Source organism: Rosa rugosa, chromosome 3, assembly GCF_958449725.1.
Source record: "Rosa rugosa chromosome 3, drRosRugo1.1, whole genome shotgun sequence".
In the NCBI taxonomy this organism is placed as follows: domain Eukaryota; kingdom Viridiplantae; phylum Streptophyta; class Magnoliopsida; order Rosales; family Rosaceae; genus Rosa; species Rosa rugosa.
The window spans coordinates 4,137,582-4,153,060 of NC_084822.1; the positions used below are offsets into that span (position 1 = coordinate 4,137,582).

At 36.8% G+C, this 15,479-nt stretch overlaps 1 protein-coding gene and 1 long non-coding RNA gene across 12 annotated transcripts; both read right to left on the reverse strand.

Annotated features, from left to right (window-relative positions):
• Positions 1–2,566: 2,566 nt before the first annotated feature.
• LOC133740320 (branched-chain-amino-acid aminotransferase 6-like) lies at positions 2,567–10,242 on the reverse strand. 11 transcript variants are annotated; one of them, XM_062168249.1, is made up of 12 exons: positions 9,839–10,242; positions 9,698–9,724; positions 7,582–8,129; positions 5,155–5,225; positions 4,862–5,045; positions 4,534–4,710; positions 4,288–4,419; positions 3,759–3,854; positions 3,497–3,613; positions 3,311–3,409; positions 3,092–3,204; positions 2,567–2,930 (listed from the first exon to the last, which is right to left on the reverse strand). In XM_062168249.1, the coding sequence occupies exons 3-12, from the start codon at positions 8,044–8,046 to the stop codon at positions 2,819–2,821; spliced, it is 1,566 nt and encodes a 521-aa protein (XP_062024233.1). In that variant the 5' UTR covers positions 8,047–8,129; positions 9,698–9,724; positions 9,839–10,242; the 3' UTR covers positions 2,567–2,818. The 11 variants fall into 11 exon arrangements, with proteins under 11 accessions (XP_062024233.1, XP_062024234.1, XP_062024236.1 ...); XM_062168250.1 differs by having other exon boundaries at positions 9,698–10,005; positions 10,146–10,227; XM_062168252.1 differs by lacking the exon at positions 9,698–9,724 and having other exon boundaries at positions 9,978–10,242.
• A 2,967-nt stretch (positions 10,243–13,209) lies between these two features.
• On the reverse strand, positions 13,210–14,226 carry LOC133740893 (uncharacterized). Its single transcript, XR_009861487.1, has 3 exons — positions 13,707–14,226; positions 13,571–13,607; positions 13,210–13,398 (listed from the first exon to the last, which is right to left on the reverse strand). It is a non-coding gene; the product is annotated as an uncharacterized LOC133740893 (long non-coding RNA).
• Positions 14,227–15,479: the final 1,253 nt, after the last annotated feature.

Below are 15,479 nucleotides of genomic sequence, written 5' to 3' on the forward strand. Positions count from 1 at the left end.
TAAATGAAGTACTAGAAGCATATGATTCAACAAAATTACCAACATAAAATGAAATCAAGGATTTAAAGTTCAAACACCAAAGATCAAGAACAAATGTTGAAATCTACTTCCTGCTTGGAAATCATCATCCTCATCAACTAGAAGATCACCATCCAAACTATCACTAGTAGTAGTACTAGAACTCATTGTTACCTGCATTATAACATAGCATCACTAACCGAGCAGCATATCAATTAAATCATGCAATCTGCCATAAATCACAACATCACAACATCTCAGTGACCACAATATAATTACATGCATTCATGAGTAAAATGAAAAAGGATGGTCAGTGATACCAGATTCAATATCACCTTACAATTACCAACTCACACCAAAATTATAGAACTTGAATTTTCTTCACATCCAACTAAGGAACCGAATTTACCTGAAGCCCATAGGTTATTGCGTCCCTCACAACATTCCGATATCAAAGTACACAAATAAATACCCAAAAATGAAAACAACACACATACATACATAAATGTTTGTGTGTAAATTAGGCAGACATAAACTCGCGCATTAGGTCAGAAGTGAGACTAATAGTTATGGAATTGAAGAGTATGAACAATAATCTGAAGTACTGGCACATATATACGTCCTATAAGCTGCCTCTTCATCACACTTTCATTCCCTCTTTGAACTTCTTGCATGATCCACCCACTCGGACCAAGAAACCTATCCTCATTCAGAATCACCAATCCGTTTGCAAATAGCAAGCAAATTAATAATCCTCCATTACTCACTCAATCCCACAGCGTAAAGCATTGTCCTCAAAACCCAAACACAAGCAGAGCACCAATTCAAAACACGAACAAACAAAAGAAAAGCCTGAAATTCCCCAAAAGAAAAGGAACACATCTGTTAATGGGGTTTTGAGGACAATGCTTAATCTGCAAAATTGACAGTAACCCACAAACTATTGCGACCAAATTAATGGGGTTGCTGGACATATGATTGTCTAGACAGGAACAACTCAAACCCAAGTAAATATGGATGGGAAATCGGGAATCATACCTTCAGAAGTTCAAATGGCCTGTTGTGAATCCAAGTATCCAACTTCAAATAGCTTGCTGCAAATCGACCTCCAATCAAGCTCAAGTTGACTGCTGCGCAATTGAAATCGAACTCCAATCAATTCCAATGAAATCGAACTCTGGGTTAGGGATCGAATTTACCTTTTGGAACAGAGAGGGGCAGAGGTTTTGGAACAGAGAGGGGCAGAGGGTTGAAATCGGATCTCCAACACCCCAGTCGCGACCTAGATAGCCTTTAAACCCAATCTGTTTCAAAACGACGTCACTTCTCATTTTTTTCTGCGCGTACGCCTATAGCGCCTTGGAGGACGCCTTTCACGCCTTTCGCGCCTTGGAGGACGCCTCACCAGCATCGTCGCCTAACCCCTGAAACACACTCACTTTCAGGCCGGAAAATCGCTTTTTGCGCCTCAAGAGGCGCGCTTTTTAATTCATTGATTAAACTTGTCACTCATAGAGCAAAGAATTTTCTCCACCACGGTAACATCTTGCATTTGTTCACTATGGATTCACATCTTATTTGCAATTGACATATTTTTCTGATCACCAGATTTCATTTTAAGGGTCTCGAACTCTCTGCAAAGTGCTTAGAGTTGAGAATTAATGTTCGACTCTTGCATTGCCTTGACACTTCTTTTTCATCGAGTCCCATATCTGCTTGGATGTGTCCTTTTAGAGAAGGTCTTAAAAATTGAGCAATCAATTGCTTGGAACAAGTAATTTTTCGCTTTCAAATCCTTCAACTTTAGCTCATCCAATGTCTTTTGCTGTGCTTCTACCAATAAATCTCCAATGGCAGATTCAGTAACACCTGTTTCACTGAGACCCCAATACTCGTTGGACCTGAGAAATTCTCCATTAACATTCTCCAATGGTCGTAGTGACCATTGAAGCAAGGTATTGACGGTTGCACATAGTTGTTCTCTGTTGCCACAATCCTTGCTGTTGTAAGTCACACAAAGCTGCTGCCTTTTCATCTCAAGCCCAATAGGGGCTCTGATGCCAGATTGTCAGGGATACTAACAGAGCCGGCCCTAAGGGTAGCTACCTGAGGCAGCTGCCTCAGGCCACCATCTTCTGGGGGGCCTCTGAAGCTTTGAGTTCCAGTATGCTCAGTATAATATATATGAACTTTGCGAGTATGAAACTGGTTGGTTGTGTTGGTGCGGTGGTGATGTGGTCTTTGCTCTATCTTGGTAATTGGGGTTCAACTCCTCATGATGACTTTTGAGATCTGAGTTTTTTCTTCTTTTGTTTTACATTTTCAGTTCAGTTTTTTTTTAAATCTATAAACAGTAACATAATTTTTATTATATACTTTTTTCTTGATATTATTTTTACTTTTTTATAATGGAAAAATGATTTTCTATAGCTATTTGAAAAAAAAAATTATTTAAACTTCATGTGAGGCCACATTTTAACTATTTGCCTCAGCCCTGTACAATCTCAGGACCGGCCCTGGATACTAAACAATATGAAAGCAAGAGAAGTATCGGAACTGAATGATTTCATTGATTGAAAAGCAGCTCTATATAAATAGAGCATACAAACAAACTAACAGAAATCTGGAACGACTACGCCATGATTAACAACTCCTAAGTTCATGGGATTTCCTTAAAGACTTGATAAACAATTAAACACTAACAAACTCCTAGTAGACTAGGACTTCTACTTATTTAAAACAAATGACAAATGATAAGTAGATGACAATTAGCTTCTGGGGTTTGGTACAATAAAGAAGCTCAGTTGACCTCTAGGGTCCATCCCTTCTTGTCCTCAAGACGACCTGTTTGGATTCCTGTTAGCGTTTCATACAGTTTCTGACATAACGCTCCTCCTGTTTTGTATTCAACCCTGCAATATATAGGCATGTTACAACAAAAATAAATGTTAAGGAAAACGCGGATTGGAATGTAGTTTTGATCCAATTACTGATCATATGATCGATCGATGTGGCTGTTTGATATGTTATTCGTTAGGATCAATTATTAGGATCAATGGGGTGTTGCACTTGCCTCTTGTCTTGATAAGTTACAGCGCCAATAGGGTTGACAACCACGGCAGTTCCTGTGCAGAAAGCTTCATCGGCTGCAAGTAAATCCTCCACTGGGATCACACGCTCCTCCACCTGATTGACAATTAGTGGAAGTACATGCTCTAAAAATTAATTTCTTCTGAAAATGTTGTCTGATATATCAAGAATTTCAGCTCATATATTGGAATTTTTAGATCACCTGGTAACCAAAATCAAGGGCAATATCAATGATGCTTTTACGGGTTACTCCAGGGAGGATAGTTCCATGTTTCAGTGTTGGAGTTGAAATGACATTACCCTGCAGGCACATCAAAAATATAGTCATAAAGCTATTCAGCAAAGAGTATATATGAATCCTTAAAAGTTAATAACTAATTGGCAATACCTTCAGAATGAAAATGTTAGCTGCTACAATCTCCTCAATGTTTTTACCAGTTGCAGAATCTAGGAATAAGACATCAGAGAACCCCTTGGCCCTTGCTTGCTGTTGTGTTTGGTAAACCTGTAAAGAATAATAAGTACAGAAAATATATCAATTTTTTTTTCTTTTTGCTCGTGCAAACCTGTCAGTTCTTATTTGTTGCTATTAATTATTAGAAAACAAAAAAAAATAACATATGATTAATTAGTTCTATATATGAGCTTACAGGTGAGTAATTGGTGACAGATTTGACACCTCCAGTTCCACCAGGAGTAGCTCTGTGGATTTTATGTTCAACATACAAATTGAGGGCTGCCCTTCCCTATCACAGAATAAGACTATTAGACAACCAGCTGCAGAGCCTTAAATCTTAATAAGCTGTCAAAGATTCTAATGAGTTGGGTTGACGATATATGTCAAAGTGTCAAATACACACCCTCTTTTGCCTGCAGTCTCATTCATCATTTAAAGAGATCGAATGTTAGTCAACCAGACCCCAAAATTACTAGTACACACTCAGCCCTTTATGTAAAGGGACAGACAAGCGCACACATGATGTCGAATGGTTCAAAACAAGAACTCCTAAAATTAGATATCTGATACCATCATAATAAAAATTGAACCCCACAAGCTTGTAACTACTGAAGGAATGAGCAAAGCTAGCTAGTCAACAGACATGCCCTAGCTAATAATTAACTTCAAATATGTTTTGCTCATACAGTTTAGTCCAGCCAGCTGAAATGGTCTACTCTTACCTTGTGATAATTACCAACTGGAGAAGCAAATATTAGGAATGTATACTCCAGTCCCGGGCCCAAGCCCAGATTAGATCCACTCCCCACGAGCAAAGGCCTAATATACAGTGATCCTTTTCCTGGAGGTGGTACCTATATAAAGACGGAAATTAAATTTCCAATTGATCCAAAAACATGCAGTGTTCCATTGAATCCTAAAACAAAATTTATAGATCATAAATATCTTGTCAAGAATATATACAGTACCCAACGCTTGTTGGCGAAGACTGTTTGCTTCACAGCATCAACAAATTGCTCAACGGATGGAGATGGCATGCACATTCTCTCTGCACCCATCTTCATTCTTAGAGCATTCTCTTGGGGCCGAAACAGCATAATACGACCATCTTCTGTTCTGGTCGCCTTAAGACCTTCGAATAGTCCCTGCAGACAACAAATGAGTCCGTGCTCCAAGGTTTCTAATTCTAACCTAGAGTTCAGTACGGTATTAGACAAATGTACTACTGAACTCGCACCTGTTAAGAAATGAATTAACAGTACGTCTGTAAAATAAATTAAAACATTGCTGACCTACCTGTCCATAATTCAATATTCCAGCAGATGGGCAAAGCTCAATCTTTCCAAAGGGAGAGAGATGTCCTTGTGAAAAGTTTTCTCCGTCGGAGCATTTCATGGTGTACATGTAATCGATTGGAATTAGTCCAAACCCAAGATCATCCCAGTTAATGCCATCAGCATACATTTCACCGTTTTTCAGACTGCATTTTCACATAGAAAGAAATATATAGTAAGTTGGCATTATTGTTAAGAAAGGCGACCATATATATGGGCTAAGCTAGCTTATTTATCAGTATCTAAATTAATTACCTGTGATTGTTAGATTCACCAGTTGTTTGCAAAGCTGAAGAAGACATAGCTGGAATTCTTAGTGTGTCGATCTGCAATTTAATTTGGAATCACGTCGATCAGATCTTAACAATAATCAGAGAAAAGAAGGGCAGATAGAAATACTATAACCCAAATGTTGTATGGACCTGGCCAGGTACCTTAGGCCTTTGAATTTATTCAAGTATTAATCAACAAACAAAAAAAAGACAGGGAAATAAATCATACATACCATTATGAAAAACTAGTCGATTCACTAGTACTTATTAAACAATGACGGATGAGGTCTTATAGTTGAAGTTCACTCTCCTCGAAGAAAACAAATTTTAGTATGACTACACCAATCATGCACTCATCTTGAACATTTGGAGCCTAGGCGAACAACGAATATATAGCAAGGATATTTAGATCAATAACTGATAAGAAAAATCATGGTCAAATTAGATCTAGATCCAATGAATTTTGGTTGTTTTGTTTTCGGTTACATCTAGATTTAAGGACGGTTAAACATAATTTGGTCAAGAATTGACCAGGTACACATCATTGTGTATTTAAGATTTTGGGTGAAGTGTAAAATAAATCAGCAAAAATAAATGTTATATATATATATATCAGTCCGGCTACACTAAGGACGTCCTTACCTAGCCTTAGGTATGGATTTGGTGTTTTCACCCACTTTTCGATCACATTTTCACATCTTAACCGTTCAGTTTTTAGGTCCTAATGTATAGATCACCTCTGCAAAATTTCAGCCAATTTGGTGATCGTTAAGGCATCAAAAACTGCAATTTACCATTATAAATACGAACGGTTCCGGTTCGACAGATTCGGTCCGTTCGTGTAAATTGCAATTTTGGACGCCTTAACGATCACCAATTTGGCTGAAATTTTGCAGAGGTGATCTATACATTAGGACCTAAAAACTGAACGGTTAAGATGTGAAAATGTGATCGAAAAGTGGGTGAAAACACCAAATCCGTACCTAAACCTTAGGTAAGGACATCTTTACCTGAGAAAAATCCTATATATATATATATATATATATATATATATACATTTAGGGACTGTGAGAGATAAATGCATCTCAACCACATGTATTAAATATAAAAGCAGAAAGGGCAATGATATGGGGCCTCAAATCCTAAGTGTTATGCCATGTAAGCAAATACAATTTTTTTTTTAATTCCACATAATATATCTTGCCACATCATACTATTGCAACACCAACTTTACCCTTTTATATTTCCTTTTAGATATTAGGGAGTGAATCAATTACATTAATGAATTTAATTAGGTGATGAAAAATATATCAGTTATTAATGATGTACTAATTTAAGAGATATGTCTACAAATTATTTGACCAATATTTTTCTTCATTTAATTAAATTCTTTCCTATAATTTTTCTTTCCAAATAGCATTAATATATTGAATTAGGTGTCAAGAAATAGGCATTAAATTTTCTTTCCAAATATTGATTAATTTCATCAAAAAAAAAAATAGCATTAATAAATTGAATTTGGAAAATACGTATGTCTAAATTAAGAGGTAAGAAAAAATTTCATGTTAGTAGTAGTCATTAATTATCATCTACAATCTATATATTAGGGGAAAAACAAATAAAAATAATAAACTCAATTTCAATGTTTAAACCCTAGCTACTTAAAGAGAAAAAAATGAACAAAAGAATATATAATAGTAATAATCATATAAATATGTATTTTCACATTATATTTTCAAAATTTACAGGAACCCAATAAATGTTGAATATATATACATGTGTTATGCAAATCTTTTGTTCGAATGTATGTGCAAATCTATTGACTGAATTACGTGAAATTTTTTATGTTCTTGATTGAAGAAAAAATTGTTGTTTAAATCGAAACATGAGTGTAATGAAAAGGAAAAATGAAAAAAAAAAAAAAAACCAAAATAATTTTTTTTTAGAAAAAAACCAAACTAATTTAGGGTCATTAGATTTTGAAAGGATAAGATTGTCTCTTTCTCAAGAATTACATAACATAATCTGACAAATAAGTGAAGTGTGTAGGTGACATGACATGACACCTAATATTGAGGCCATAAATCTTAAGCCTCATTGAGGCCGCAAATCATTTTTCAAAGCAGAAATTATAACAATTTAAAACTGTGCATTTATTTTCAGCCGTCAGATTCACTTGTCCCTCACAATCCCTTAAAAACTGTCCCTTAGGTGAGCAGGCCTTTATATATATATATATATATATAGTTATCGCTCACTTATTTAAAGCGAGCCTATAACTATGACATAATCTAATAAACAATTTATAGGCATAGAAACATAAAAGAAACTACATCTTCTCCTTGCCCTTCAAGCTATGGCTAAGAGGTTTTTCTGAGTACAATATGCTTAAGACTTCATCAGCATGTACCTTTTTGGATTTAGGCAAACTTGACTGCAATCGAGGGCCACCATGCAATTGCTGAGAGTGCCAACGCGCTGCCTCTCCACCATAGAGCTGACTCCTAGTAGCGCCGCCCAAACAGTGACACCAATCACCAAATATGATCGAAATCAAGTTGACAAGTGGAGCGTCGTTTTGGGGATGATCGTTCTTAATCCATCCATGGCGCACCTTCAGCGACACAAAGTACACAGAATTCAAAGAAAAACATCGTCGATGGAGCGATCGAAGGCTTGGAAACATTATCTTGGGAGCGCGAGATGTTGTCTTGCTCCATAGAGGATATGCTGTTAATGATGGAGAACCAAAGCAAGAAATGGAAGCGATGGCCAAAGATGGACATTGCGATGGAGGAGATGGACAAAAGCTGAAGCCGTCGCCGGCTCTTGGAGGAAAAATAGGTTGACGGCTAGGAAACTTTAGCAAACGCATCCTTTTTTTCTTAGTTTATTGACCAAGACTATATGGATCCTGAATGTTATGATATATATGTTATCTTAACCCACGGGCTGGCCCTGTTGATAAGCGCAATATATATCAATGTAGTATCCATATATTTATATTCGTTTTTTTTAGATAATATATTTATATTTGGTAGTAATATTAGTTACCTTTTTAATCATGATAAGGATGATTTTGGTGCTCTTATAACTATATGGCTTTATTGAGGAATTTAATGGTAAATGTCCATCTAGAACTACTTGTTATTCGAGTGCATAATCCTGTTGTTACGTAGTTATATTTGAATTCATATTAGTTATTTAATTACATGTGATTCAAGCATATATGAAGTTTGGATATGTGGTACGTGCGTGGGATCTTTTACTTCAAAAGGTGATCGTATCAATGCACAATACCAATATCCATGCACGAGAAAATGGTTTGCATCAAGGTTATGCCACCACTTTCTTTTATATATATATATATATATATATAGGAAAATAAATTACAAGTAGAAGCCTCTAGAACAACCAGTCTGGTTATGCCACCACTTTCACTGACTAATATATATATATATATAGATCCTATCCAGAGCGAGACCTCGTTCTGAAATTAAAGTGCGCTTTTAAAGTTTAGGATCAATTTTCGGTCGCATATCCACATCTCTACCGTTCAGTTTTTATGTACTAATGTATAGATTATCACTGCAAAATTTCAGTCAAATTGATGGTCGTTAAGACATTGATAACTGCCTTAAAGCTAGTACGGTTCAGGTTAAACAGATTAAGTTCATCTATTGGTTTAAGCGAGTTAGATACCTTAAAGATTATTAATTTGGCTGAAATTTTGCAGAAATTATCTATACATTAGTACTTAAAAACTTAACGGTCGAGATGTGGATATGAGACCGAGAAGTGACCCTAAACTCTAACCTCGCACTTTCATTTTAGAGCGAAGCCTCGCTCTGGATAAATGTTTTTATACACACACACAGTCATTCTATGCTAAGGAGGTCCTTAACTTAGGTTATGGTACATATTTCCATATTTTGACCACTTTTCAATCACATATTCACATCTTAACCGTTCAGTTTTTAGGTCCTAATATATAGATCATATATGCAAATTTTCAACCAAATTGATGATCGTTAAGGCATCCATACTGCAATTTATACGAACGGTTCAGGTTTGACAGATTCAGTTCGTTCGTGTAAATAGTAGTTTTGGATGCCTTAAAGATAATCAATTTGGCTGAAAATTTGCAGATATGATCTATACATTAGAATCTAAAATCTGAACGGTTAAGATGTGAATATGTGATCGAAAAGTGGTCAAAATATGAAAATCTGTACCGTAAGCTAAGCTAAGGATATCTTTAGCAGAGAAGACCTATATATATATATATATATATATATATATATATATATATATTCTTGAAACTGAAATGCATTTAAATTGTATGAGACAAACATGCATGAAAAGCAAAAGCCAAATTCACTTCCTCAAGAGCTATACGTAGGTTGCGTCATTCAAATGAAAAATGAGATGAACAAGAAGCTAATCAATAAAGTGAATGCTGGACTGGAAAACTGAGAACGCGTGTCTAGCAATTTTTGTGAGAGCATTCATGAAGAGACATTTACCAGAATTTATACGGGAAGGCAATCCAGCTTTCGCATGAAGATCAAGTTTCACATGAAGATAGAGGTTAATTGTACTATCAATAGAGGACTCAATTATAGAGAAAGGGATAGCCTCAAAGCATTTATGAAGAAGATAATTACCAGAATTTATACGGGAAGGCAATCTATAGCTTTCGCATGAAGATCAAGTTTCACATGAAGATGGAGGTTGTACTATCAATAGAGGACTCTATTATAGAGAAAGGGATAGCCTCAAAGCATTCATGAAGAAGATAATTACCAGAATTTATACGGCGCGGGAAGGCAATCTAGCTTTCGCATGAAGATGAAGTTTCACATGAAAATGAAGGTTGTACTATCAATAGAGGACTATTATAGAGAAAGGGATAGTCGGAGATAGAGAGAGATAGCCTCTATTATAGGGAGCATCTATGAAGAAGACATTTACCAGAATTTATACGGGAACCAATCTAGCTTTCGCATGAAGATCAAGTTTCACATGAAGACGGAGGTTGTACCATCAATAGGGGACTCTATTATAGAGAAAGGGATAGTACTACCGGTATTTATACAAATGTGAGAGTAAGCAGATGATTGACACGTGTTGATGAGCTGTAGGGCAGTAGCGAGATTAGCATGCATACTGACCTAATTAGCTAACAAGTTAACTAACTAATTAGGTTTGTCCTAACAAACTCTAGAGCTGTAATAAATGGACTATAACAATCCGGAAAAGAGGCCTATACGCTTAACACCCCTCCTTAGCTTGAAGGTTGCATACAAGCTTCAAGCTATCACAAAGGTATCGATGCTGAGGTGACCATAAGCCCTTGGTAAAAAAAATCTGCGCGCAAGTTTCTCCTTGGGGAGACAAATTGAAGTCTGATGGTTCCAGCTTTGACTTGATCTCTGGTGAAGGGAACAACACCTTCTGTATGCTTCAATTTGGAGTGATAAACAGGTGTAGTGGCAAGTGCAAGAGCTGAGAAATTGTCACAGGGAAAGGCAACTTCTATATGCATTTTGTTGAAATGAAAATATTACATTTTATAAAAAAAGAAAATTACTTTTACTGTGTCAAGAACTTACAATGATGTACAAGGGCGGAGCCACACTGGGGCCTAGTGGGTCCCGTGACCCACTAGAGTTTTTATTTTTTTTATTCTGAAGTATACAGTTACGTTATATATATAATTTGGCTTGGTAATGTTAGCATGTGGCTGCTCTAGCGCAAGGTTCGAAAAATCGCTAGGCGCTAGTCGGGCGGTGCGCTGGGGAGGAGCGCCCAGGCGGTTTTTTTTTTTTAATTATTTATTTATTTATATAGCATGTAAAAAGATATATAAGTTTATAATATAAATATTTCAATTAAAAAAAGGTATAAATAAAGATATTCAAAAAAATATATATTTTATATCAATAGATTCCAGTTCCGGTCTCCATATAACTAATGTTATTATAATATTATATATATTTCTGTTCTCAAGTTACTACTTGCCACACCTGTGATAATGAGCTGGCCCCTAACATCTTGATTAATGTGTCTTGATTAATCCATACTGACATATTCAACGCAAACCCAACACACCACCCAGCAATTTCTCCTTTTTCAATTCATTCTTATCTGAACCACCGCCTCTTTTACTCACCTCACCCACAACCACACGTCTACACCACCAGATTCATTCTTGCTCCCAAACAACGACCAAGACCCATTCATTCTCTTTCTTTCATCTTTGATTTGATTCCGTCAATCTCGACCACCATGGCCATCAACCTTCAGGCCGTTCTTGCCTCCACCGGATTATCAATTCAAGCAAAGATGAATACTTTTCCAGATTATCAATTTCTCAGAACTTACCGTGGAGAAGCTAAGGGAGGAGATGTGGAGCGGAGGGGCGAAGAAGCTGAAGCAGCTGCCGGTTGAGATGGTGGAGGAAGAGTCGATACTGGGAGAGTACGGAAACTTATCTGGTTTCAGAGTTAGCCGCGCGCGGAGAGAGAGAGAGATCGCGAATTGGGTGTTGACGTCTTGTATCTCGAATTAAAAAAAAAAAAAAAAAAAAAGGAAAACGCCCAGACACCCAGTCCGCTCAGGTGCCCGCCTAGGCTAGGCGCCCGCCTAAAATCCCAACGCCCAGAAGCTCCGATTATGCATTACTCGAGGCGGAGAGGTGCCGCCCAGCGCCTAGGCGCCGCCTAGGCAGGCTGGGCGGCCGCGTTTTAGAACACTGCTCTAGCGTAATGGAAGTTGGCTTAGTCCAGAATATTTAGGTGCTGGGTTCAAGTTGTATTGGTTGTTGTTGTGGTGGCTTTTTTTTTCCCTCTTGATTTCAGTATTTGTTTTGATGCCACCTAATTGCAAATTAAGTGCATGGGGATTCTTCATTTAGGTTACAACTTGCCCTCTATGCTCTGCAGACCCTAAAATTTTGTTTTAATTCATGTTGAGAACTGAACTAAATTCATGTTCTTATTGCAAACATAGCGTTTCCATAATTCATTATTCTTACTAACAAAAATAAGTATTATTATATTTTGTAAGTGCCCCACTTCAACTCCAATTCTGGCTCAGCCACTGATGATGTATTATTTATCTTATGAAACTTTGAAGTGACTTTTCTTATAATCTTATGAATATCACATATAAAAGTTGGTACTCGTACCAATAACAGATATTTGTTTTCTTAATTCTTTAGAAAAGTCGATTAAGGTTGATGCATGTAAGACCAAGACTGAGGCAAAAGTAAGACCAAGACTTTGCCAATAAATTGTATATAATAAAAGGCTACTACAAAAAAGATCAAGGAAAAAAAACAATGTAGGAAAAAATATGACGACCTTATAACAAAATTATAAAAAATCTTGACTTCATAAGAGGTAAGACAGAAAATGCACCCCCCATCAAATTTTTTTATAGAAAATAATGAATTTACAAGTGCGGAATTGCTTGAATATGATGCACAAACTAATGTACAATGTTTTTTTTGGTAGTAGAACAAGAACTTGTATTAAACAAGACATATTACAACAAGAAAGCTCTAATTGGGCCTTCCAAACACAGACAGGAGCAAAAGAGGACACCAAAGGCCCAATTTTTACTCGAACAAAGCTACCACTACTACAAAAACTACATATAAGGACACTGGAAAAGAGTCCTCTAATACATTTAAGGACTCTCTAAAAAAGAGTCCTCTATCCAGCAGTCATTGTAAGTCATATACAAGGACACTGGAAAAGAGTCCTCTTTTCCCTACTAGGACACTTAAACTGTGTCCTTAAAAGTCCAAATCAAGTGTCCTCGTATACAATAGAGGACACATAAAATGTGTTCTCATATCAAGAAAAATGTGTCCTCTATTGTATACGAGGACACTTGATTTGGACTTTTAAGGACACAGTTTAAGTGTCCTAGTAGGGAAAAGAGGACTCTTTTCCAGTGTCCTTAAATGTTGAAAACCATGCAAAAAAAAAATATCACAAGCATTCTTAAAAGCACCAAAAGCAATATATTAGTTACCAAAATACACTATTACAATATGTATACTAATTAAGATCCGATCTAAGGAGAATCAACTACAAAGAAATTTACAAAGTATAGTAACTACTATACTAATTTTCTCATTAGGTATGTTCTATAAACCTTGAATAGATGCAAAGCTACAGGAACTCCAATGATCTGCCCTTGGCAAAATAAGAACCTAAACAAACAAGCCAATAAACAAATATTTAGATAATTGATACAATGTCCTTAAAGTCTCAAACTGCATATTAGGAGTTTGCAGAAAACACAAAAGAGCAAGCAGTCAATATCAGATAGTATCAACTTGGCAAATCCAAATATGTAAGAGAGAGGTTACAAAGGAAACTTACTTTGTAGTAACTCCCTTGAGCAAGATCAATGAATTTTCTGCCAAAAATAATGTCAAATGAGCAACAATTAGTCACCATTTTAGGCTTGTTGAGCAGCTGTAATAACCAACCAGAAATGAGTGCAGACCATCATTACCTCAAGGATGTAGCAACATTGAGATTTCCCATTTCAAATTTCAGAGATAGGAGGATATCAGCCTCCATCTTGATCAGCTAAACAATCACCAGAAAATTATAATTAGTATGAATCCTATCTATGAGGTGCAAAAGGACCTACTAATTGATTAAGAGAGATTCAACCGCAAAGAAAAGATCAAATACATGTTTTTTAGTGAAGTTGAAGTAAGTTTAGCTGTGGAGTTTAGGTAACTTTAGCTTTCTGCTCCTTACATACAGGTCCCACTTTTAGTCAGGAATCGAGCAAGATCAACCACCTTTGGTTCCTGTGGTGAAATTTGGGGAAGAAAAAAAAGTCATTTCATATGATCCATTAGAAAACAAACCATTATATTTAAATGCGTCCATTATCATCACAATCAGAATTTAAAACTTGAGTGACATTCACTTATATTTAAGATGGAGGTAGTTGAAAACAAACCATTATAGCTCTGCCAAACAAGTTGAAAACATAACGATACTGACAAAAAAAAATGAAAGTTGAAAATAACTAAATGGCAAATACTTAATACTTAAAATGAAATATATATATATATATATATATATATGCTCTGTAGGATTGTTACAAAGAGATTGTTACCTCAACTGAGTTGACTTCAAATATTTTTCCTTCAGTGCATTTTATGTCCAGCGCCTGTATGCAAGCTTCAGCAACAACAAGTCTGCTAACCTCTCCAACTAGTGTATCTCCTGGATCACATAAATAATTAAACCCATCAAAATAAAGGCATAAGATACAAAGGACTACTAACACTATACACAGGTAATATCCTTTCCTAAACCAAAGAATTCCATGCATACCAGGAAAACCTAATATATTGGTATCTAGTGCAATTCCTTATGTAAATCACCACACATTCCACCAAACTAAATAATCCTCCCCACATATTGAAAGTGGCTCAATGTGTGGCTAATTTCTAGGTTTTTGAGAAATGTTCCCGGAACTAGACTGGATTCACCAAATAGAGAGCGTCAATAATATTGAACTGCAGGAGCCTAGAATAGACAACTTCAAACAAAAGAAGTAATTTTTATCGTTATTATTATGGTATCTCAGTTTGCCTTTCTTATTTTGTTCTTGAACACTGTTTCTGGTGGCTTTCTCCGGGTACCTCACACAGAATGCTATACCGTCTGGGGTACCGATGCACCTCCTAAATCCTGTACCAAGAACACACGCTTAGAGGGGTAAACCGTACCGGACGGTTTACACCTCTCCGATGTCTGAGTGAGAAGCTAATATAGATGTATAGTAAGTAAATAGTGGACAAAGGAGTTATTACCCGTAAAAGGTGGTTGTGCTAATGCCTTTAAAGAGACCCTTCTGGAGATCACTGACGCGGGATATGGGGAACCTGATCCCAATGCTCCCGCGACTCAAGTCGAGCAGCCTTCTGCTGCTGACATTATCACCATAGCTGATCCCGGAAGGGAGAAGGTACCGCTCGCCGTGTCCATTTCTTCTCGGTCCACTGGGAGCGATGAGGCCCTTCTTCCAGGGGAGAAGAAGAGGTCACATAAGCACCGGCACCGAGGTGATAAGCAGGAGGTTACCTATACCGGCCGGGATGTTAAAGGATCCGGTGCGAAGAGGCAGAAGAAAGAACTTCCGGTACCCGAGGCGTCGCTTTCACTTAGCCTACTGTCTCCTGCCATTCCGGTAATCCCTAAGAAGCCCATCAAGCAGCTGCTGAGTGAGTACGGGGTTGCTGATGAAAAATTCGTGCGGTCC

What these genes read in the sequence shown, in the direction of transcription:
- LOC133740320 (XM_062168252.1), bottom strand. Translation starts at nt 8,046, where the DNA reads ATGCGTTTGCTAAAGTTTCCTAGCCGTCAACCTATTTTTCCTCCAAGA. An exon ending in TCTTCGCCAACAAGCGTTGG is followed by an intron (nt 4,420 to 4,533) that starts GTACTGTATATA and finishes GTCTTTATATAG; the next exon opens with GTACCACCTCCAGGAAAAGG. An exon ending in CAGTTGGTAATTATCACAAG is followed by an intron (nt 3,855 to 4,287) that starts GTAAGAGTAGAC and finishes ATTCTGTGATAG; the next exon opens with GGAAGGGCAGCCCTCAATTT.